The sequence below is a fragment of the Phocoena sinus genome, chromosome 9 (genome assembly GCF_008692025.1).
Source record: "Phocoena sinus isolate mPhoSin1 chromosome 9, mPhoSin1.pri, whole genome shotgun sequence".
NCBI classification, from domain to species: domain Eukaryota; kingdom Metazoa; phylum Chordata; class Mammalia; order Artiodactyla; family Phocoenidae; genus Phocoena; species Phocoena sinus.
The window spans coordinates 48,157,474-48,175,281 of record NC_045771.1 but is presented as its reverse complement, the minus strand read 5'-3'; the positions used below and the strand labels follow the sequence as shown (position 1 = coordinate 48,175,281).

The 17,808-nt window shown below is 39.8% G+C and overlaps 1 protein-coding gene across 3 annotated transcripts in view; it reads left to right on the top strand.

Annotated features, from left to right (window-relative positions):
* CREB5 (cAMP responsive element binding protein 5) overlaps positions 1–17,808 on the top strand; it is a 417,963-nt gene that overhangs the window by 72,390 nt on the left and 327,765 nt on the right. For all 3 annotated transcript variants that reach the window (XM_032643594.1, XM_032643595.1, XM_032643593.1), the window contains exons 2-3: positions 2,978–3,049; positions 8,365–8,458. In XM_032643594.1, coding sequence (XP_032499485.1) covers positions 2,996–3,049; positions 8,365–8,458 — 148 coding nt within the window. In that variant the 5' untranslated portion in view covers positions 2,978–2,995. The remainder of the gene's footprint in view (positions 1–2,977; positions 3,050–8,364; positions 8,459–17,808) is intronic.

Here is a 17,808-nt window from a genome sequence, read left to right as displayed (position 1 = left end):
ATTTTAGCAACTGCCATTTTACCTTAGGCCACTTATTCCAATAGTATGTTGCCAAAACATTTGGTCCGTGGGATTCATAGCATACAGTAAATTGATACAGATTCATATATGTTTTAATAATAAAATAATACAATGACTGGTAACTCAGTTGAACATAATGAACTGAACTCTAAACTATTTGTAGGCAGACTCAGTAGTTGTCTAATTGATCCTCTTCCTCTAAGTGTGGCGTCCAGACTTTGAAGGCTCAATAAGACAGTGTAAATCTATATGACTGAAAATTTTTTTCTGACTGAACGTTGTTCAGTCTCCTATCACTAGCATCATAGAATTCCATGATATTTGCTGCAGTTCGTATGCAAATTACAACCAATAATTAAGATAAGGTAGCTCGTGTTGGGGTTAAGCAGAATTGATAAACTATTACCATTAAGGGCCTGAATTTATGGGAAAAGTCAGCATTTTGGTGGACTCAGGTTTGGGATAGAGTTGTGACTATGGTAGAAGAATACTTCCTCCTCATACTGATGTGGCAAGGCTTGGTCAGTCTCTTTCTTCACTTTGGCTTATTAATGAATCCCCTTTAAACTGCAGCAGTAGCACTTCCAATCTTGACCACTTCTGTCAGTTGGACATTAATTTAATTATTATCACGAATTACTTCTTTCAGATGTAGACCATACATGTATTTATATGGAACTTTCTTTGAACATTCCCATTTTACCATCATGTAATCTTAATATTGGTTAATAATATGACTAATATTGGCATTCTTTGTTACTTTAGCAACCCAAATTGTTAAATGATGTCCAAGAAAGACTTACTTTATAGCAACATCTCTATTATACATGAGGAATAGTTAATATTAGAGTGAGGTTTCAGTAACACTTGTCCACAAAACCTCCCCCCACCTCCAGACACACACACTTAAATACCTTTAAGACCTTTCTCCATAATTTGGAAATGGCTCCCTAACTGATTGGTGTGATACAGGAATGAAGGAGTTGAAGATTGATATTCATACCCCCATTTAAAGGAGGGGAAATTGAGGCATGAAGCAGTTTAGTGACCTGGTAATGGTCAGACAGATCATGGACGCAGAGACAGAAAAGTTCCAGGGAAGTGTTTTAAAAAGTTTACTAGAAAAACAAGGCATATTTAATATTAATGAATAACCCAGTTACTATGCTGTTTGTTCTATCTTGGATCAAAATCATTTTCTCAGCTTTAAAGTCACCCTTTATCTGGAGGCTTAGAAGTAAGTCATCAGCATTCACAGCGGGGAGGAGGGATGCTCTATGATAAGTGATGGCAAAATCACATGAATAACGAGATGTGAGAAGTCATTTTAGTTGCTCATGACTTTCCTCAGACAAGGGCAAGTGGAAAACTTCGGAAGATACTTGTATTTTTTTCCTCCTTCTTCTAAATATAATAGAGTAAAAAAGTTTAACCAATGTGTCTGATACAGGAAAACTGTAAAATTATTCGACATTACTGCCTTGATATGTGACTAGTCATTCCAAATGGAGAGTGAAAAGGGCATTACTTAGTGAAACTTGAGGAATAGTGATGTGAAGAGAGTTTACATTTTAAAATTTGTTTTTAATATCTGACTAGGAGTGTTATCTAAGGCAAGTGTTTTCATTTTGTGTTTCAGAAAAGTGAAAGTATGCCTCTATTTCCCAAAGAATATATGTGGATATATTAGTGTTTGGGGGAAGGCTGTAATGACGTACAAATTAGAATTGTTGTTGTTTTTTTTTTTTTTGCAAGATGATAAAGTTTTCTTGGATGAAGGGTAACTATTCCATGAGTGAAGCAGAGTTTTCTCTTTCAAGGGTGAAGGTGACTTAAGACTCCTTTGGAATAACCTACAAGTAGAATTTTAAGGAAGCACAGGACTTCCTTTCTTCAGAGACAAAACAGTAGATTTTAGTTCTATAATGAAGCCGTGTCCTACCAGCAGCACATGGAGCTTATGTAAACTCAGTTCCAAAACTGGCAAAAAGAAAAGTATGATTTAGAAAACTATTTAAATTGTGGAACTTCAATTGTATAGTACATCTTATGATATTTAAAAAAAAATTTTATATTACTGTATAGATTAGTAACTACACAATCATATATATTGTACTTTTATCGGTTTGGGGGAAGATTTGCAAAGCTATTTGGTTACGCTCAATTTTTGCCTAATGAACTTACCTTAGAACCTAACCCCTGCATAAGAAAAGACCATACTATAGTTTAACATATGTCTGAGATCACAACATAAGGTTTCTCCCTGCAAAGCTACCTTATTCCAGACAACTTATCTAGATCAGAGGGGCAGTCGCCTTAATCTGATTTTAATTTCAAATCAGCCTGTAAAACCAAATTAATGAAATATTTAAGGTAATGCTTTTTGCATTTGCTGATTTCTCGTCACCTCTGTACAACTTGGATAGCTTTTGTTGAGGCATCATCAAATGCCTGAGGTGAAAGAGAATTTAAGACCGTGGCTCACTGCCAGGGTCATTTGCTAAGCTGGCTGTAGGACTACCTTGCGTCCCTTGTTCATACTGAATCTCAGTGGGGTGATCATGGGAGAATCATTTGACCTGATGCTCAGGATTGGTCCTCACACTGATAATTGCCCAGTAACTACCCTTCTCTTGCTCTTTGCCCTGCACAGGTGGGGTTTTACCTGATAATAACACCCACCAGGCAGAATTTCTGCTGCAATAGACATTGTTTTTGGTTGCATTTTTTCTCCAAAGTGCAGTAAATATGCACTCAAGAAAACACAGTGGGAACTTGGACTGCAGGGAGCCTGATAAACTTCAGCAAGGCAGGACCTGTTGTTCATGTTTATGTTTTTCTCATTTAATTTGGGAATTGGCATAGGAGGGGGCTCTGAGCCATTGCCTTTCTCAGGTAGAAGCAGGAGATATTCATGAATTTCTGTTTTCCTTCCTCTCTCCCCCTGACCCTTCAGATTTATGAGGAATCCAAGATGAATTTGGAGCAGGAGAGGCCGTTTGTCTGCAGTGCCCCAGGCTGCTCCCAGGTGAGTGTAGGGGGGTCCTCCACTCTGGTCTGCAGGGGATGCAGTACCTTCCCCACAGTGAGGCAACTCTCACTTGGCGGTCATGCCTGTTGTTGGCTTTTCTTCTTCACCAAGATATTCTCAAAGTCCCCCTCACCATCATCTTCACCGTCATCATCACCATCATCATCATCATCCTTTTCCACTTTGACTAGTTTGAACTACTTCCCTCACAGCCTCTGAACTACATCAGTGTTGGCCATTTCCATCCATAACTTTCCCCTGGAAGCGAGCCAGCCGCATCCTGCCCACCAGATGTTCAGGATTGTTATTTCAGACAGGGGGAAAGAGGGTGCTCTTTTTGACAATAGCCACTTGAATTCTGGGCCTTTGGATTACTGGTGAAACAGCTCACCATCAGAGACTGAATTCGATTTTGTTTTGTTTTCCCGTTTGAGTAAAATAAACCCCCTATGACTCATCTAGAACCCATAGTTTTTCCATTTATCTAAACTTTGAGAGAGGAAGTTGGCCTGCTATGCTGGGTTAACCCTCTTTTAGCCTCTGATGGCTGCCATCAAGTGGATTAGATGTGAGGCTTACATGAGGTACTGTGTGTGGAGTGTTTAGTAAAGGACCTGCACGTTGTGCTCAATTGACGTCCACTGTTGCTATGGTGACTTCTGCTACTATTGTACTAGAACCCATCCCTTTGAAAGAAACTGGAAACATCCATCATCTAAAATCAGAATTTGACATTTTTCCTTTGGAACAGGATGGTGACTTTTTCTACACTTGACCCTTTGGATATCTCCAAGTTCCAGTCATTGGAAAATGACCACACATGGTGCTCTCATGCCAAGCTCTTCATTTTATGGGATAAAGGACAAGCTTAGAACTCAGAGCACAGGCATGTGGGTCGTTATGCTCTCTTTCTCTGAAGTGCCCAGTAGTTTCAGGTGGAATCAAGCCCCACGCTCTTGCCTGTCTATGTTGTGGGATTGGCAGCACAGCGCAGAGCAATGTCTGGGAGTCAGTGAGAGGTGATGTCCATGAAGGACCCTTTTCATTGTATCTCCCCAGAGAGTTTGAGGAGGGTCCTGGAAGCTTCCTGGAGGGAATATGTCATGGAAACATGAAATGTTATTGCCTCGCGATGCCGCTGTTGACATCAGCCACCAGCTGAGAAACCAGCCTCCTTTGCTTGTGTTCTAGTAGATTCTCCAGGGGCTTTTATATGAATGTTGGTTTTTACCTAATAAATCAGGAAAGCAGTAGAGAATATTATTTTGAATTTCAACTATATTTTGGCAAGCTGGTTTTGGAGGTCCTTTTGAAATAGGAAACACTGGGAAGACACAGATAGGTTGAAGTACTGGGAAAAGTTCTGCTAGACCAGGACTCTCCATTGTGAATGCAGAGAATTGTCTTATCTAAGTTAAAACTGATTTCCACTTAGTTTCCTTAAGGGGGAGTCTCAATAGCCAGAAAGAATCCAATAACTTGAGCAGTTTGCTTTGCTTTGGCTGTAAAAATGTGACGTTAAGTTTTATTCAATTTGAGTCACTCAGCACATTTTTGAGGGGCCTGCTCTGTGCATAAAACACATGTATCCCTGCCTTCACGGAACTTCTAGCCTAGGCATTACACGTGGAACCACATGAGCAATTCATCAGTTAATTAATGAATTGCAATTTTCCATGAAGGAAGAGCACAGGTCACCCTGAAGACCATCCTAGGGGGATTTACTTTACTTGGGGAGGATAATGGGGGTGTCTCTGTGGAAGGGGCATTTAAGGGAAAGGGATCCTCAAGACACTTAGCAAAGGCCAGAGAGGGTTCATGGCAAGTTAGGGTTCCAGGAGAGTCCAGGATTCTGAATGATGGTAGAGGAGAGCCCTTAAGAAAGGGGTATTTAGCCGCATCCAGCATTTGGATAAGTCAGAGAGAAAAGAAGTGCACAGAGGACATTGGACTGTGTGGCAGAATTTCCCAAGCTTGGCACTACCAATATTTGGGGCTGAATAATTCTTTGTTGTGTATGTGTGGGGGGCTCCCCTGTGCATTATAGGATGCTTAGCAGCATCCCTGACCTCTATCTGTTAGATCCCAGTAGCGCTCCCCAGTTGCGAAAACCAGATTTCCAGGCATTACTAAATGTCCCCTTGGGGGCCAAATTGCCCCCGGTTGAGAGTGACTGCCCAGTGACTTGCATTTTGGCTTTAGCCTTGTTTCTTTTTGGATCCCTTCCCTTTTGGGAATCACCTACTTCTAAGTGATGCTCCCCCATTCTATTTTAGGTATTGCTCTAAGCCATCTTTTCTCCTTTTTGGAATCAGGCAGGGTATAAATAAATAAATGCTACAGACGTGTGGTCACTGGTGTCAGACGCTGCTAGAGCTGGCACAGCGAGAGGCCTGAGCAGGGGCTGTTGGGTTTGGCAGTTGGCTGTTTGCCGGCGACCTATGAGAGAGGAGTCGGGGTGGGGGCCAGATTGAGTGAGTGGGTAGTGAGGAAGTGGAGGTAGCCAGCATAGAGGAGCCTTTCAAGAGTGCTAGGGAGTGACGGGAAGCAGAGTGATATAATGGTAGCCTGAGAAGGAAGCAGCTTGAGAAAAGGTTTTTGTTTTTTTTTTAACATCTCTATTGGAGTAAAATTGCTTCACAGTGGTGTGTTAGTTTCTGCTTTATAACAAAGTGAATCAGCTATACATATACATATATCAAGTCAAGGCTCGCCAGGCTGGATTTAGTCAAGGGCAAGGAGGAGTGTGCATGCTGGCTTGAAGGACCACAGCTGGAGTGCCCTTCCCCAGACTACAGGGGTGTAGAGGATCCTGTGGAGCGGGGAGGGGGGGGGGCGATGCTCACTCCTCAGAGACAGGAGGGAATGGAAATAGGACCTATGGAGTTAATGTAAATTCTGAGATGGAGGTGATAATAAATGTTGAAGGGATGCATTTCAAATGACCTTGAACTTCAGTGAAGGAGCAGGTCATTTCCTTGAGAAGGCTGGGTGAACTGAGGAAAGGTTTGGAGAAACATGAGACTTGAGAATTTACATAGTTTCTTGGTTTTAAGGTAAAATTCCAAGCCTCTTCCTTCAACCCCCACTAAATTTAAATGTAAAGATATATCTAAAACTTGATGTCTCTATTTAATGTGGAAGTGTTTCTTTTTCTTGATAAGCTATTATAAAAACATGAGCATCTTTCAATTGAAGAGATGTGGTTGGCCAGTGATTCCAAGGGTCTCCTGGTGGGGTGTTAGGGAATCAGTCCATCGTGGCATTTACTTGAGCGATGTTCCATAGCCTGGGACCTGCATGGAGAAGAAAGGATGGCTGGGAATTGGAAAGGGGAGTAAATATGAATTATCAGTGCTTGCGCTGTGTTGGAGGTGATGGATGGATTCCCCTCCCACCGCCTTTTACCCTCATTGGAAAGAACCTTTGCTCTATTAGGAATGGCCTATAATACCTGGGAGGTTTTTTTTTTTTTTTTTTTTTTGTGTGTGTGTGTGTGTGTGTTACGGCTCCTTATAAGTTAGCTTTGTCCCAAAAGTGAGGAGAAACAAGCTTCTCTTGCTCTTTCTGATCTCACAAAGTCCAATGTTAATTTCACTGTTCCTTTGCCCTCTGCATTTACCTCCTTTTAAGTTCCAGTGGCCTCTCTCAGCTCTGTATCTATTGCAGACTGTACCTTTTGGTTATTTACAATTTGCTATTTTCCTACCAAATAAAAAAAAAAATCACAGATATCCTGTATTGTCTTATTTGGAAGGTAATTATAATTAATATGAGATATCATGGAGATTATTAGTAGTATATAGTAAGTATTCTTGTTTATATTCTATTTTAGGTTATTATTTTATGGAGCCAAAAATGGCTAACAAAATGACTGCAAATGAAGGCTATTCCCATGTTGTTTTTTGGTATATATTACAGAAAAGAATTATAATAAGGCTTTTGACAGAAAGACTAAGAAATTTAACCTCTGTGTCTAAGCCACATATGGTAGTGTCACTTATTTGATGCAGTCATTCTACTATAGTGTTATAGAGGACCAGATGATCCTGCAGGAAAAACCCACATGTCATGAAGACTTCTGTGTATTCAGAAATCTGGCATGATCACCATGTGTTGCAACTTCTGTACTCTCCAATTTATGTTATACAAATGACAAAGAAATAAGTGATATTTATTTGAAGAACTACTTTTAGAATATTCCAAAGGATTTAGCCCAGTGAATCCCCTCATTCCCGTGAATACAAATTATACTGTTTGCGGAAAAGATTTCTACCTTAATATACAATGGCAATTGAAATTTATAGTGGCTATCCTGAGGAGCTGGGACACTCTGAGAGATTTTCTAGATTGTCAAAGATTTGGAAATATTCAGCAGACTTTATTGTCTTTTGTTGAATTTTCATTTGACTTTGATAAAGCAGATACCCTGTTAAGTTCAGTTATTAAAACATACCAGTCTGAGTCAGGATAGGCTGGGATCTGCTACAATAACAAATGAGTTCAAAGCTTCAATGACTTGACACAACAAAGGTTTATTTCAGTTGCCCAAGCATACATTTCAGTTATAGATTGGCAGGATATTTTTCATAATCCTTCAGAATTCAGAGATGCTCTTCATAATTCTTCAGAGATTTGGGATGATTGAGGGGCCACTATTTCTTGTATTGTGAATCTCTTTGCTAAAAGGGAGAGGGTCTTGCCCCAAGAAATAGATGCTCACATCTGGATGACATGTCACTTCCATTCATGACTCAATGGGTAGAACTACTCACATGGCCCCACCCAACCACAAGAGGGCCAGGAAATCCAATTCCACCATATGACCAGAAGCCAGACAGCTGAAAATATTTGGGCGCAGCATTTTTGACAACCATAATATCATTCCCTGAAAATTAAAAATAAAGTGTTGGTTTACTACACTGCATGGAGTATAGAACACTCAAAATAATTTGCTGTGTTACTATACATCATATGTATAATTATAATTAATGAGATAATCAGTGTGCAAGGTCTTCATAAACAGAAACATACTATGCAGATGTCATGGGGTACATCTGTAGATATATATGGCAAATAATTAAGCGTGACGTGTAGTTCTTTTCCAAAGTTTGACATGAATGCATATGTGGTTGCGTAAGATAATTTGTCATTTTACTTACCATGCTTTCACACTTTTTCAGAACTAACTTTTTGTTTTCCTTGTCACGTTTGCAGTGCTGAATATATCTTTTTCTCTGTGATGGTGAAATATATATTACAAAACTGAATGGCTCCTCTCCCCTCTCCCTTTTTTTCTATTTGTTTGACAGCGCTTCCCAACAGAGGACCATCTGATGATTCATAGGCACAAGCATGAAATGACTTTGAAGTTTCCCTCAATAAAAACAGACAATATGTTATCAGGTAAGGAGCCATCAGGCAAAGACGCTTTGGGTGATCAGATCAGCCTCATGTGAGACACTTGTTCTACAGAATAGGATGATTTCCACTGGCAAATTCTACACCTTGAAAATCTATATTTCTAAAGTACAGCTGAGGCTTAAAATAATGGTAAGCAGGAATGTAATCCACTAATGTAGTGTTCACTCAAATAATCGGAGAGCTATGACTTCTTGTTTTCTGGAATGTGAAATATTTATTACTATGAAACTTGGCTCCGTGTAAGGATTTTTTAACGTCACATACCTGTAATTACTCAAGCAACAGATGTTAATTGAGCATCTGTAATGCACGCTGCACTGTTCTGAGTGCCGTGGAGGCGCGAAGATTGATATGATTACTGTTTTCGAGGACATCACAATGTGTGTGTGAAAACTTAGCTAAAATAGAGGACTGTCCATGATATATATCAAATGAGCATTGTAAGGAAAAATGCTGTGTGGCTTTAGCAGAAGGAGCTCTCTTTCTGGACTGAGCTGGTCAGTGAAGATTTCCTTAAGAAATAGTACCAGCTTCAGAATTGGGAAATTAAATAAGATAATGTGTGGAAATACAAGTGCTCAGCAAATGTGATCATAAATCCATCAATTAATTTCCATTCTGTCCCATCTTGAGAGGTAGTGTGGTAAATTAGAAAGAGTGCAAGGAGTAAGGAAACTTGAACTCTAGCCTGGCCAGATGACCTTGAGCAAGTTGGTAAACACTTCTGGGCTTCAGTTTCTTTTTCCATTAAATGGGAATGATTTTATCTGCCCAGTCTATTTCACAGGCTTATTGTGATCCAATGAAAGCATGTAAGTGCAAGAGTTTCATAAACCCTAGCAGGGCAATTGAAGCATTTCCTGTTGGCCTTCTCAGGCTAGAAATATTTCACTCAAGCCACTGTCTCCCTGGCATCGTGAAAGAAATAATACGCCCATGAACATGTTTTAAATGATATCAGAAGAGAAACTGACTGCACAGGCAAAACTGGCTCGTATAATTGAGCATTTCTATGGCAGTTAAATTTTACAAGTATTTTTTTTTTTCTGTACACGGGCCTCTCACTGTTGTGGCCTCTCCCGTTGCGGAGCACAGGCTCCGGACGCGCAGGCTCAGCGGCCATGGCTCACGGGCCCGGCCGCTCCGCGGCACGTGGGATCTTCCCGGACCGGGGTCCGAACCCACATCCCCTGCATCGGCAGGCGGACTCTCAACCACTGCGCCACCAGGGAAGCCCTACAAGTATTTTATTATCGCTCTTATTAGTAAATACCCTAAGAGTTTTTTCAGACAGGTTATTATTACAACCCACATTTTACAGATAGAGATGAAGGGGTGTGGGAGAGGGAGCAACTTTCCCAAACTCACCAACAGGGCAAAAAAATAGGGCCCTTGATCCTGCAGTCCTAACCCTCTGACTTGCACCAGCTACTGCTTTGTCAGGCTTCATCAGTTTATATATATGATCAAATACTCCCGGTGACGGGACTGTCCACAGGTCTTCACTGTCTGGCCCGTGACTCGTTAGTGGTACAGATGGGCTGTGATTTGCAAGACTCTCGTGTTCAAAGGCAGCTTCTTCCCTTCCCTCCTCTACCACCTCTCTCTCAGCCTGTTTGTTTTTATTGAACTAGATGGCTCTTCAGAAATAACTTTGTCTTTCCTTAAGTCTAGAAACAGAGATGCAGAAACTCAAATTTCTAGGAATTACGAAAGCCTAGAAGGGTTAGGAAGGGTGTTTTGTTCTTTTGTTTTAATCATTTATTACGTTCTATAGAGTCACACGTGGTGTAACCTTATAATTTAACGATGAACATGTATAGGAAAGTAGCAAGGCTCTAGACTGTGGAATTCCCAATATTTCAAGTAATAAGTTCATCCTTTATTTCTCCCAAACAGGATCCCTAAAATAGGCGGCCTGGGGGTAGGGAAGTGGGAGGTGAGTGTGAAGGAGTGGTGATTATGTAGCGATATGATCACTGTAGAGGTAAGTACCAGCATAGTATCTCTCAGGTAGACTGCTGGGATGGCCCTACAGGGAGCCCCATCCAAAGGTCTGAAAAAAAGTAGCTAAAGATGTGGGAACGTTTCTATAGATTTCCTATAGGTTTTTGATGAAACTCTTGAAGCTTTTCAGTAGTTCTTACCAGATTCTTATTAATTTGTTATGTCAAACTCAGAATAAGAAAATGAAGGGAGAACTAAATGAGGAAAAACAGCATGAATAATATAAGGGCATATTTTATTTTGCTTTCTCAGGTTTTATATTGAAGCTGGTATGAGGCCATTTCATACTCCCAATGAAATTAAGTGCTACATTTTTTTGAACCATTTTTTAATTGAAGGATAGTTGATTTACAGTGTTGTGCTGATCTCGGCTGTGCAGCAGAGGGACCCAGTTATACACAGATATACATTCTTTTAAAAAAATATTCTTTTCCATTATGGTTTATCCCAGGAGATTGGGTATATTTCCCTGTGCTAAATTTTTAAACTTGCTACCCACTCTGCGTGTTTGTAGTCTCGTAAAAATTTCTTGCTGGAACAGAATACAGAGCTATCCAGTCCACCTCCAGAGGCTGAGGTGTCAACTACATGTCATATGCCAATGTTGTCCACACTGAATTGTAATATGCTATTTACTGAGTATTTGTGCTTTGCATTTTTTTTCCAGGAAAGTCTTTAAAATATATTTATGTCAAACATCATTTCAGTTTTAGCATATTAGATTGTGGTTGTTAATATGACTGAAGTTTTATTTGTCTGTATCTTAATTTACTCAGATTTGAATTTATCAAAAGCTTCAGAATCTGCTTTTATTAAAAATATGTTCATTAGAATTTTATTTCTTAATGTACCTTAAACCTATTTTGTGGCCTCTCATGAAGATGAATAATTTTGTACAGCTCAAAATATAGTAACAATAAAAATAAAAATAGTATAAATCAAATCTTAAATCAGAAAGCCTCATCAGGGCAAAAATGTTCAAGGCTATTATTTTTTTTCAAGCAATATTTGGGCTATTTTTTTAAAGCAATATTCAGTTACGCAAAATTTCATTTCAGATGAATTGGTGTTTAACATATATTAAGGAGATAAAGTATAGTAGGTATGTTTATTACTAATTTCAGGGTGTCTAGCTAACCTAAATTTTGGAAAATCACTTCATCCTTCTTTAATTGCAAATATTATAGTTAGGGAAGTTATTAAGATATCACACATATACATTTGAAGGGTAAATGTCCAAAGAGTTGTAAGATCTGAAATAATTTTATAGCTTTGCCATAAAGTCCATTTTTTTTTTTTGTAAATAATCTTTGACATGCCACAAAGCAGGATAATAAAAGTGATGGTCATGGTGTTTTATTAACATTAGTCTGCTCTTACTGATAGACAGTAAACATAAAACCTCTCCTTCTAAAAGGACAGTACATGTCCCTAGTAAGGACATGAATAGGGGTGGTGGTGTTGGATTCTGAGGGCAAAGACTTCCATTCCCTCCCACCTTGGTCCGTCCATCCTTATTTGGGCTCTGTGGTACATTTCCAGTGTCCTGATGTGACGAGGGGCATGAACCTTTCCCTTCAACTATTCTCCGTCTGATAGAAGATAATTTCATGGTGAGGGAAGTTGTGATAGCAAAGGTTTTTAGGTGCCAGTTTTGAAATGAGAATCCATTGAAGACAGTATACGTCCACATACAGGTTGCAAAATTACCAGCTACCACATGACACCAGATCTGTTTGGCTTGCAAATTATGATCAAATTTCAGTATTAGAGACAAAGAGGATGGTGTTTGGATCTATTTTAATGGTATTATGTCTAGGTATCCAGAAATTCCTAAATCTTGCCCTATCAAACATCCCCACCCCCACTTCTTTACAGGGTTCCCAGGGTCTGTACAGGAAAAAAAACAAAACAAAACAGAATAGGAATCAAAGTACAACTTTGTAGTTGAACAAATAATAAGCAAATAATATACTAAATGAGAACTCTGTGTGTATGTTGTGTGTTGGGGGAATACGGTAGAAATATAGACGTAGAAGATGACTGATTTTGCTTCATGAAAGGGAAGGTGAAGTTCAAGAGTACTGCAAGCCTTTCCCAAAAGATAAAACCTGATCCACACTCAGGTGGGAAACCTAAGAAAGAGACAGGAGACCATGCCTTTAAATGCCTAGTCAGTTCCCTCACCAGACATCACAGCCCGATTAATGCTGCAGGCAACTGGGCTGTGCTTGGAGAGAAGTTAGGACAGGCACCAGCTGAGGTGTGGGAAGAGGGTCTGAAGTTGCCCCTTCATCACCATTCAGTCAACAAACATTTAATGAGGGCCTGCAAGGATCCTATTGTGCTGGGTGCTGGGGATGTGGCATTGAACCAGACAGATGAGTTCCCTCTTCTATGGAACTGATTATATGCTGTTGGAGGTAGGGAGAAAGAGAGATAATAGACAAAAAAACCAAAAACCAAACAAAACCAAAAATCCCCAGATAAATAAACATGAAAATATCAGTTAGGGAGAAGTGCTCCGATGAAGATAAACATGATAATGTGATGTCAGTAGCCAGCAGGCTCCCCAAGGGAGGTCAGGACAGGCCTCTTCTAGATGAGTGGCATTTCAGCCAAGACCTGATGTTCAGCACTCCAGGCTCAGGGGTTCTTTCTCCCTGACCTCTGAACATGGTGGGGCTGGAAGTGGTAAAACCCCAAGACCAGATGCAGTGCAGCTGACTGTATCTTGCGCTGACACATGGAAGAGAGGCAAGAGAGACTGGCTTCCTCATCCCATCTTCCTTATCACCGTCTGATGCAGAGCATCTAATATAAATGACAGTATAGTCCTTCAGAACCCAACTGAGACCTGGATTAGGACTAGAAGTAGGGCCTATCTCTAATTCCAGACTCTAAACCTAATACTTACTGTGGAGAAAGCAAAATGTTTTCAATGAAGTAGAACTTTTGTCTCCAAGAGATTGTTTGTGATCAACCAGACAATCTCAGAACCCAAATCCATAGCTCATGGCTCTTTGCTATAAACCCTACTTAATAATCCAAGAGCATTTTAAGGGAGGAGCCAGAGGAAAGGTGACATATCTCACTCCAGATTCTTTTTGGAATGAACTGGGATATAAAAAGTAAATAAATCTCTGTCTCTGTCTCTGTCTCTCTTGCACGCACACACACACACACACACACACACACACATGCTAAGTATGTCCCATACTTAGCTTCTTTCTCTTCCATTGATGGTAAAGTTACACAGTGACTTCTCATTATGGAAATTAATCAGATCTTTATGGAACAGAGGGTGGTGGAGATGGCTTGCACCGGAGGGCAGCATGATAATAGAAATAGCTACCATTTATTGCCTTATCTTATGCCTGTAATATTCCCCCTGCTTTATATACATTGTCATTTAATCCTGGCCACTTTTTTTTCATATGAGTAAACAAGATCAAGAGGATAAGCAATTTGTCCAAAGTCCCTATCTGTCTATAATTTTCTCACTGTACACATAGATTTGGTGAGGTACACATATTATTTTTAGTATGTTTCGGCCTTAGATTTGTGTTTGGATATAAATCTATGAACTGCTTTTTCTTATATTATTGACTTATCCCTTCAATACTCATCAAATGGAGAGATTGGTCAAACATTTTTAGAAGGAGATTGTAGCGACACATACGAACCTTCAAGTTGCGAACTTTCAAAGACGCAAACGTTCGTTAGCGTGTCCAGTCACATAAGTTAGTTCACGTTGTCATGTGAGTGCATGTGGTTGTGCTTTTGTGTAGTTTACTGTACTGTGTTTGTTTGTTTTTTATGTATTATTTGTATGAAAAGTATTATAAACCTATTACGGTACAGTACGATATATCCGACTGTGTTAGTTGGGTACCTAGGCTAATTCTGTTGGACTTATACGAACGCACTTTTGGCACAGAACTCTTTTGTATGTAGGGGCTTACTGCATTGGCATTTGGACATGTCAGCTTCTCATCCATGTTTTTAGTTGGTCAAGCAAAATAGAATTTTGAAAATTCACCTGAATACGTCAAAGGCATTGATCTACAGTCTTCCTTTATATATGAAAAACTGGCTTCCAGTCTGTTTAATCTGGAAACCAATCCCTTTTGACAAAGAGTATAGTAGAACTCAGGCAATGAGTGACTAAGTGGAAACATTAAGCTTTAGCTTCCACTATTCAGGGCAAATTTTGATCCCTTTGTTCACGTGGACAGCAGAGACATGGTTTCACAGTGTTAATAACTCTTTTTACCAGCTCAGCTCCTCTAAAATGAAATAAAATTGTGGCTTAATTGCTGTTGGAACACTTAGGGGTAAGCCATGGCTAACAGTGAGTATGTAGGTGTGGAAAGTATACTTGAATTATTTAAGTCTATATCTATGTCTTCTGGAGCCATGTGTTGTAAGAGATGCCTTTATCAGAGCATTTTCTAGTTGACTCACAGCCTCTCTAAGGGTATCTAGTCTACCAGCTCTCTAGCTTGAAATAAATGGATTCCAGCATGTGATTCAAGAGTGTGAGGGCGTGTCTCACTGACCTGGATCACCCCAGTCCGGGTCAATTCTTAAGCATCCCACAGCTATTGTTTAAAAACCAGAGTTACCTTTGTTTGTCCCATGGTAGCACTGCCTCTTGGGACAGATGTAGGGAAATAGTTATGTCAGTGTTACTGAAAGGACCCTAGTGCTCCTATTGTATATTCACACTCAATAAAAGGCACATTTATTGCAAAGAAGCCTGTCTAGAATTCCTCGGAATTCTGTCAGTTGTTACTGATTATTAATTTTATAAAGGATTATGCATTTTAAAATTCATTTAAAATGAATTTTATTTTTTTTTTATTTATTTTTTTTTTTTGCAGTACGCGGGCCCCTCACTGCTGTGGCCTCTCCTGTTGTGGAGCACAGGCTCCGGACGCGCAGGCTCAGCAGCCATGGCTCACGGGCCCAGCCGCTCCACGGCATGTGGGATCTTCCCAGACCGGGGCACGAACCCGTGTCCCCTGCATCGGCAGGCGGACTCTCAACCACTGCGCCACCAGGGAAGCCCCGAATTTTATTTTTAAATGAAGTTTTATTTTTAAATGAATGTAAACTCAATTAGAACTTTATTAAAATTCAGATAAGGTATAAGAATATTTTAAAGAAAGCATTTGCTGAAAAATTCATGGGGTAAATATGACTATAAAAAGAATATTAAAAGTCTCAAAGAGAAATGCCTTTTTTGAGAACCCCAACTCTTACTAAAATAGATAGGCTAATTCCAATACTTTTCTCTACTGATTTGAACACCATTCTTGAGGAATTCCATTAAGCTACATTTTGTTGGCTGAAATTGAGTCATGTAAATAATAAAAATGCATTGCCTTTTAAAAAATACCCTATAGTTAGAATGGTCACTAATTCAAACTGATCTTTCTTATAACTGGTCTGAATTAGTGAGGCTTTTATAGTATCAATTTAATACAAAATGATGTAGAATTACTTAATAGAGTCCTTTAGTGATACCGTAGCTGAGACTGTCAGACCAATAGGAAAAAAAATTTGCTTAGGGGACTCATATTTTTCTCCTCTGGTATATGATGGGAAGTCTGCTTTCCTTTTTTTTTTTTAATTGATGGCTTGTCACCTTGCCTTTATTTTTTTCCCATTGAGGAAAATGAAATATAGACAAACATATAACTCAAACACAGCTCTGAAACCGAATAAGGTAGCAACCTTAAATGTAGAACAGACTAAACACTTTTTAAAAGAAGAATCGGGTTTCTGCTTTAGCTGTGTGCTTGTCATTTAGGCTTTGGAATAATCATACTTGCTGGGACTGAAGCACTTGATGGTAGACAGACTATGGACTGATTGGAAAACTTAGTGAGATGCTTTTTTTCCTAGTAGTCCTGACCATATACTTGTGGTCCTTCCCAGATGTAATGTGATACAGGATTTCCTATCATAGAAGTGATGGGTGAATTCCTAACTCATAATGCCAAGTTTGTGGCACTCTTCCGGGCAGATATGCAAGTAGAGCCTCTGCATGGCAAATGTCCTCTACCTAGCTATTTACAGAGGCAGTGATTTTATGAAAAGATGCTCCTGTTTTCAAGAAACAGACTCATCATTCCAGGAAGGGAACCAGATGTTGAAATATGACCAACTTTTCAAAAGGTATTTTATCCCTTTTGGTGCAAATCTTTCATGTCCGATTGGTAAAGAAATCCCCAACGACGCTTGAGAGGAGTACAGGAGGGTAAGATTTCTCACTTGCACTGGCCCTGGGTGTCTAGGTCTCCTGAGAACCTGGTGTGCTCTTTGTAGACTGTGAGAAGGTAGCATGCAGGCATTTCTGCAGCACCAGTGCAGATTTACAAAGGTAACAACAAAATACTTTCAACTCGGGTAAAGTTCAAACTCAAAAGCTATTAACTTTTTGTTTAGTTTGAGATTTGGGGTTATCTTCTCTCATTCAGATGGACCTCACTGGAGTGGAAGCACTAAAAGAAAGGGGAGCGTAAGTCCTTAAACAGTCATCTCAGCTCTGAGTTCCCACTGGAACCAGTTTCTGTAAGACCTTGGAGTGTGGCCTGTCACTGCGGAACACACCTTAGATATTATCCCCTAGTAGAGCATCGGTCACTGTTATTCAGGACATAGAAATTGATGCTGCTGTAGCTAACTGGTGCATGCTCTTGGTTCTAAATAAGGTGTAGATTACAAGAATTTTAACTTACGACCATGGGTATTACCCACTTACTTCTGGTCTAATTTCAGCTGGAGTAGTTATTTGACAAGGCATTCATGTGGCTGAGAAACTCTGCCTCTTTTATTTAAGCAGCTGATAGATTTAGCTGTCCCCCTTTTGAAGATTTGCACATTTCCTGGCTTACTTGGAACTGGTACCATGTGGGATCAAAGATGACTAGAGACCCTGTATTAATTCTAATAAATGTTAAAACAAAAGTTAAGCTCCTTTTTCTGGTTCCTGTTGTAACTGGAAAGAATAGCTCATTCACAAGAAGAAAATGAATTAAGTATTAGGAACAGTGTGCCTTATCTATTCCAAATGTGGATACAGATTACAGTTTTGCTTTTCCCTCACTCTTATCATACGGCAAAGAAAGTCACGTTTGGTAACAACTCTGGGACCTTCCTCTGAGTCTTTGTCTCTGGGGATAGGCGGGAACCAGCTGTCTTTACTGCCCATAGCTCCCCTTGCTCCATAGCTTCGTTTCCCTATTGCTGCAGAGAGGCTCAGCGTGATGGACGGTGCCATTACTGTCCTGTACCATGCTCCTTCAGCCTCCCTT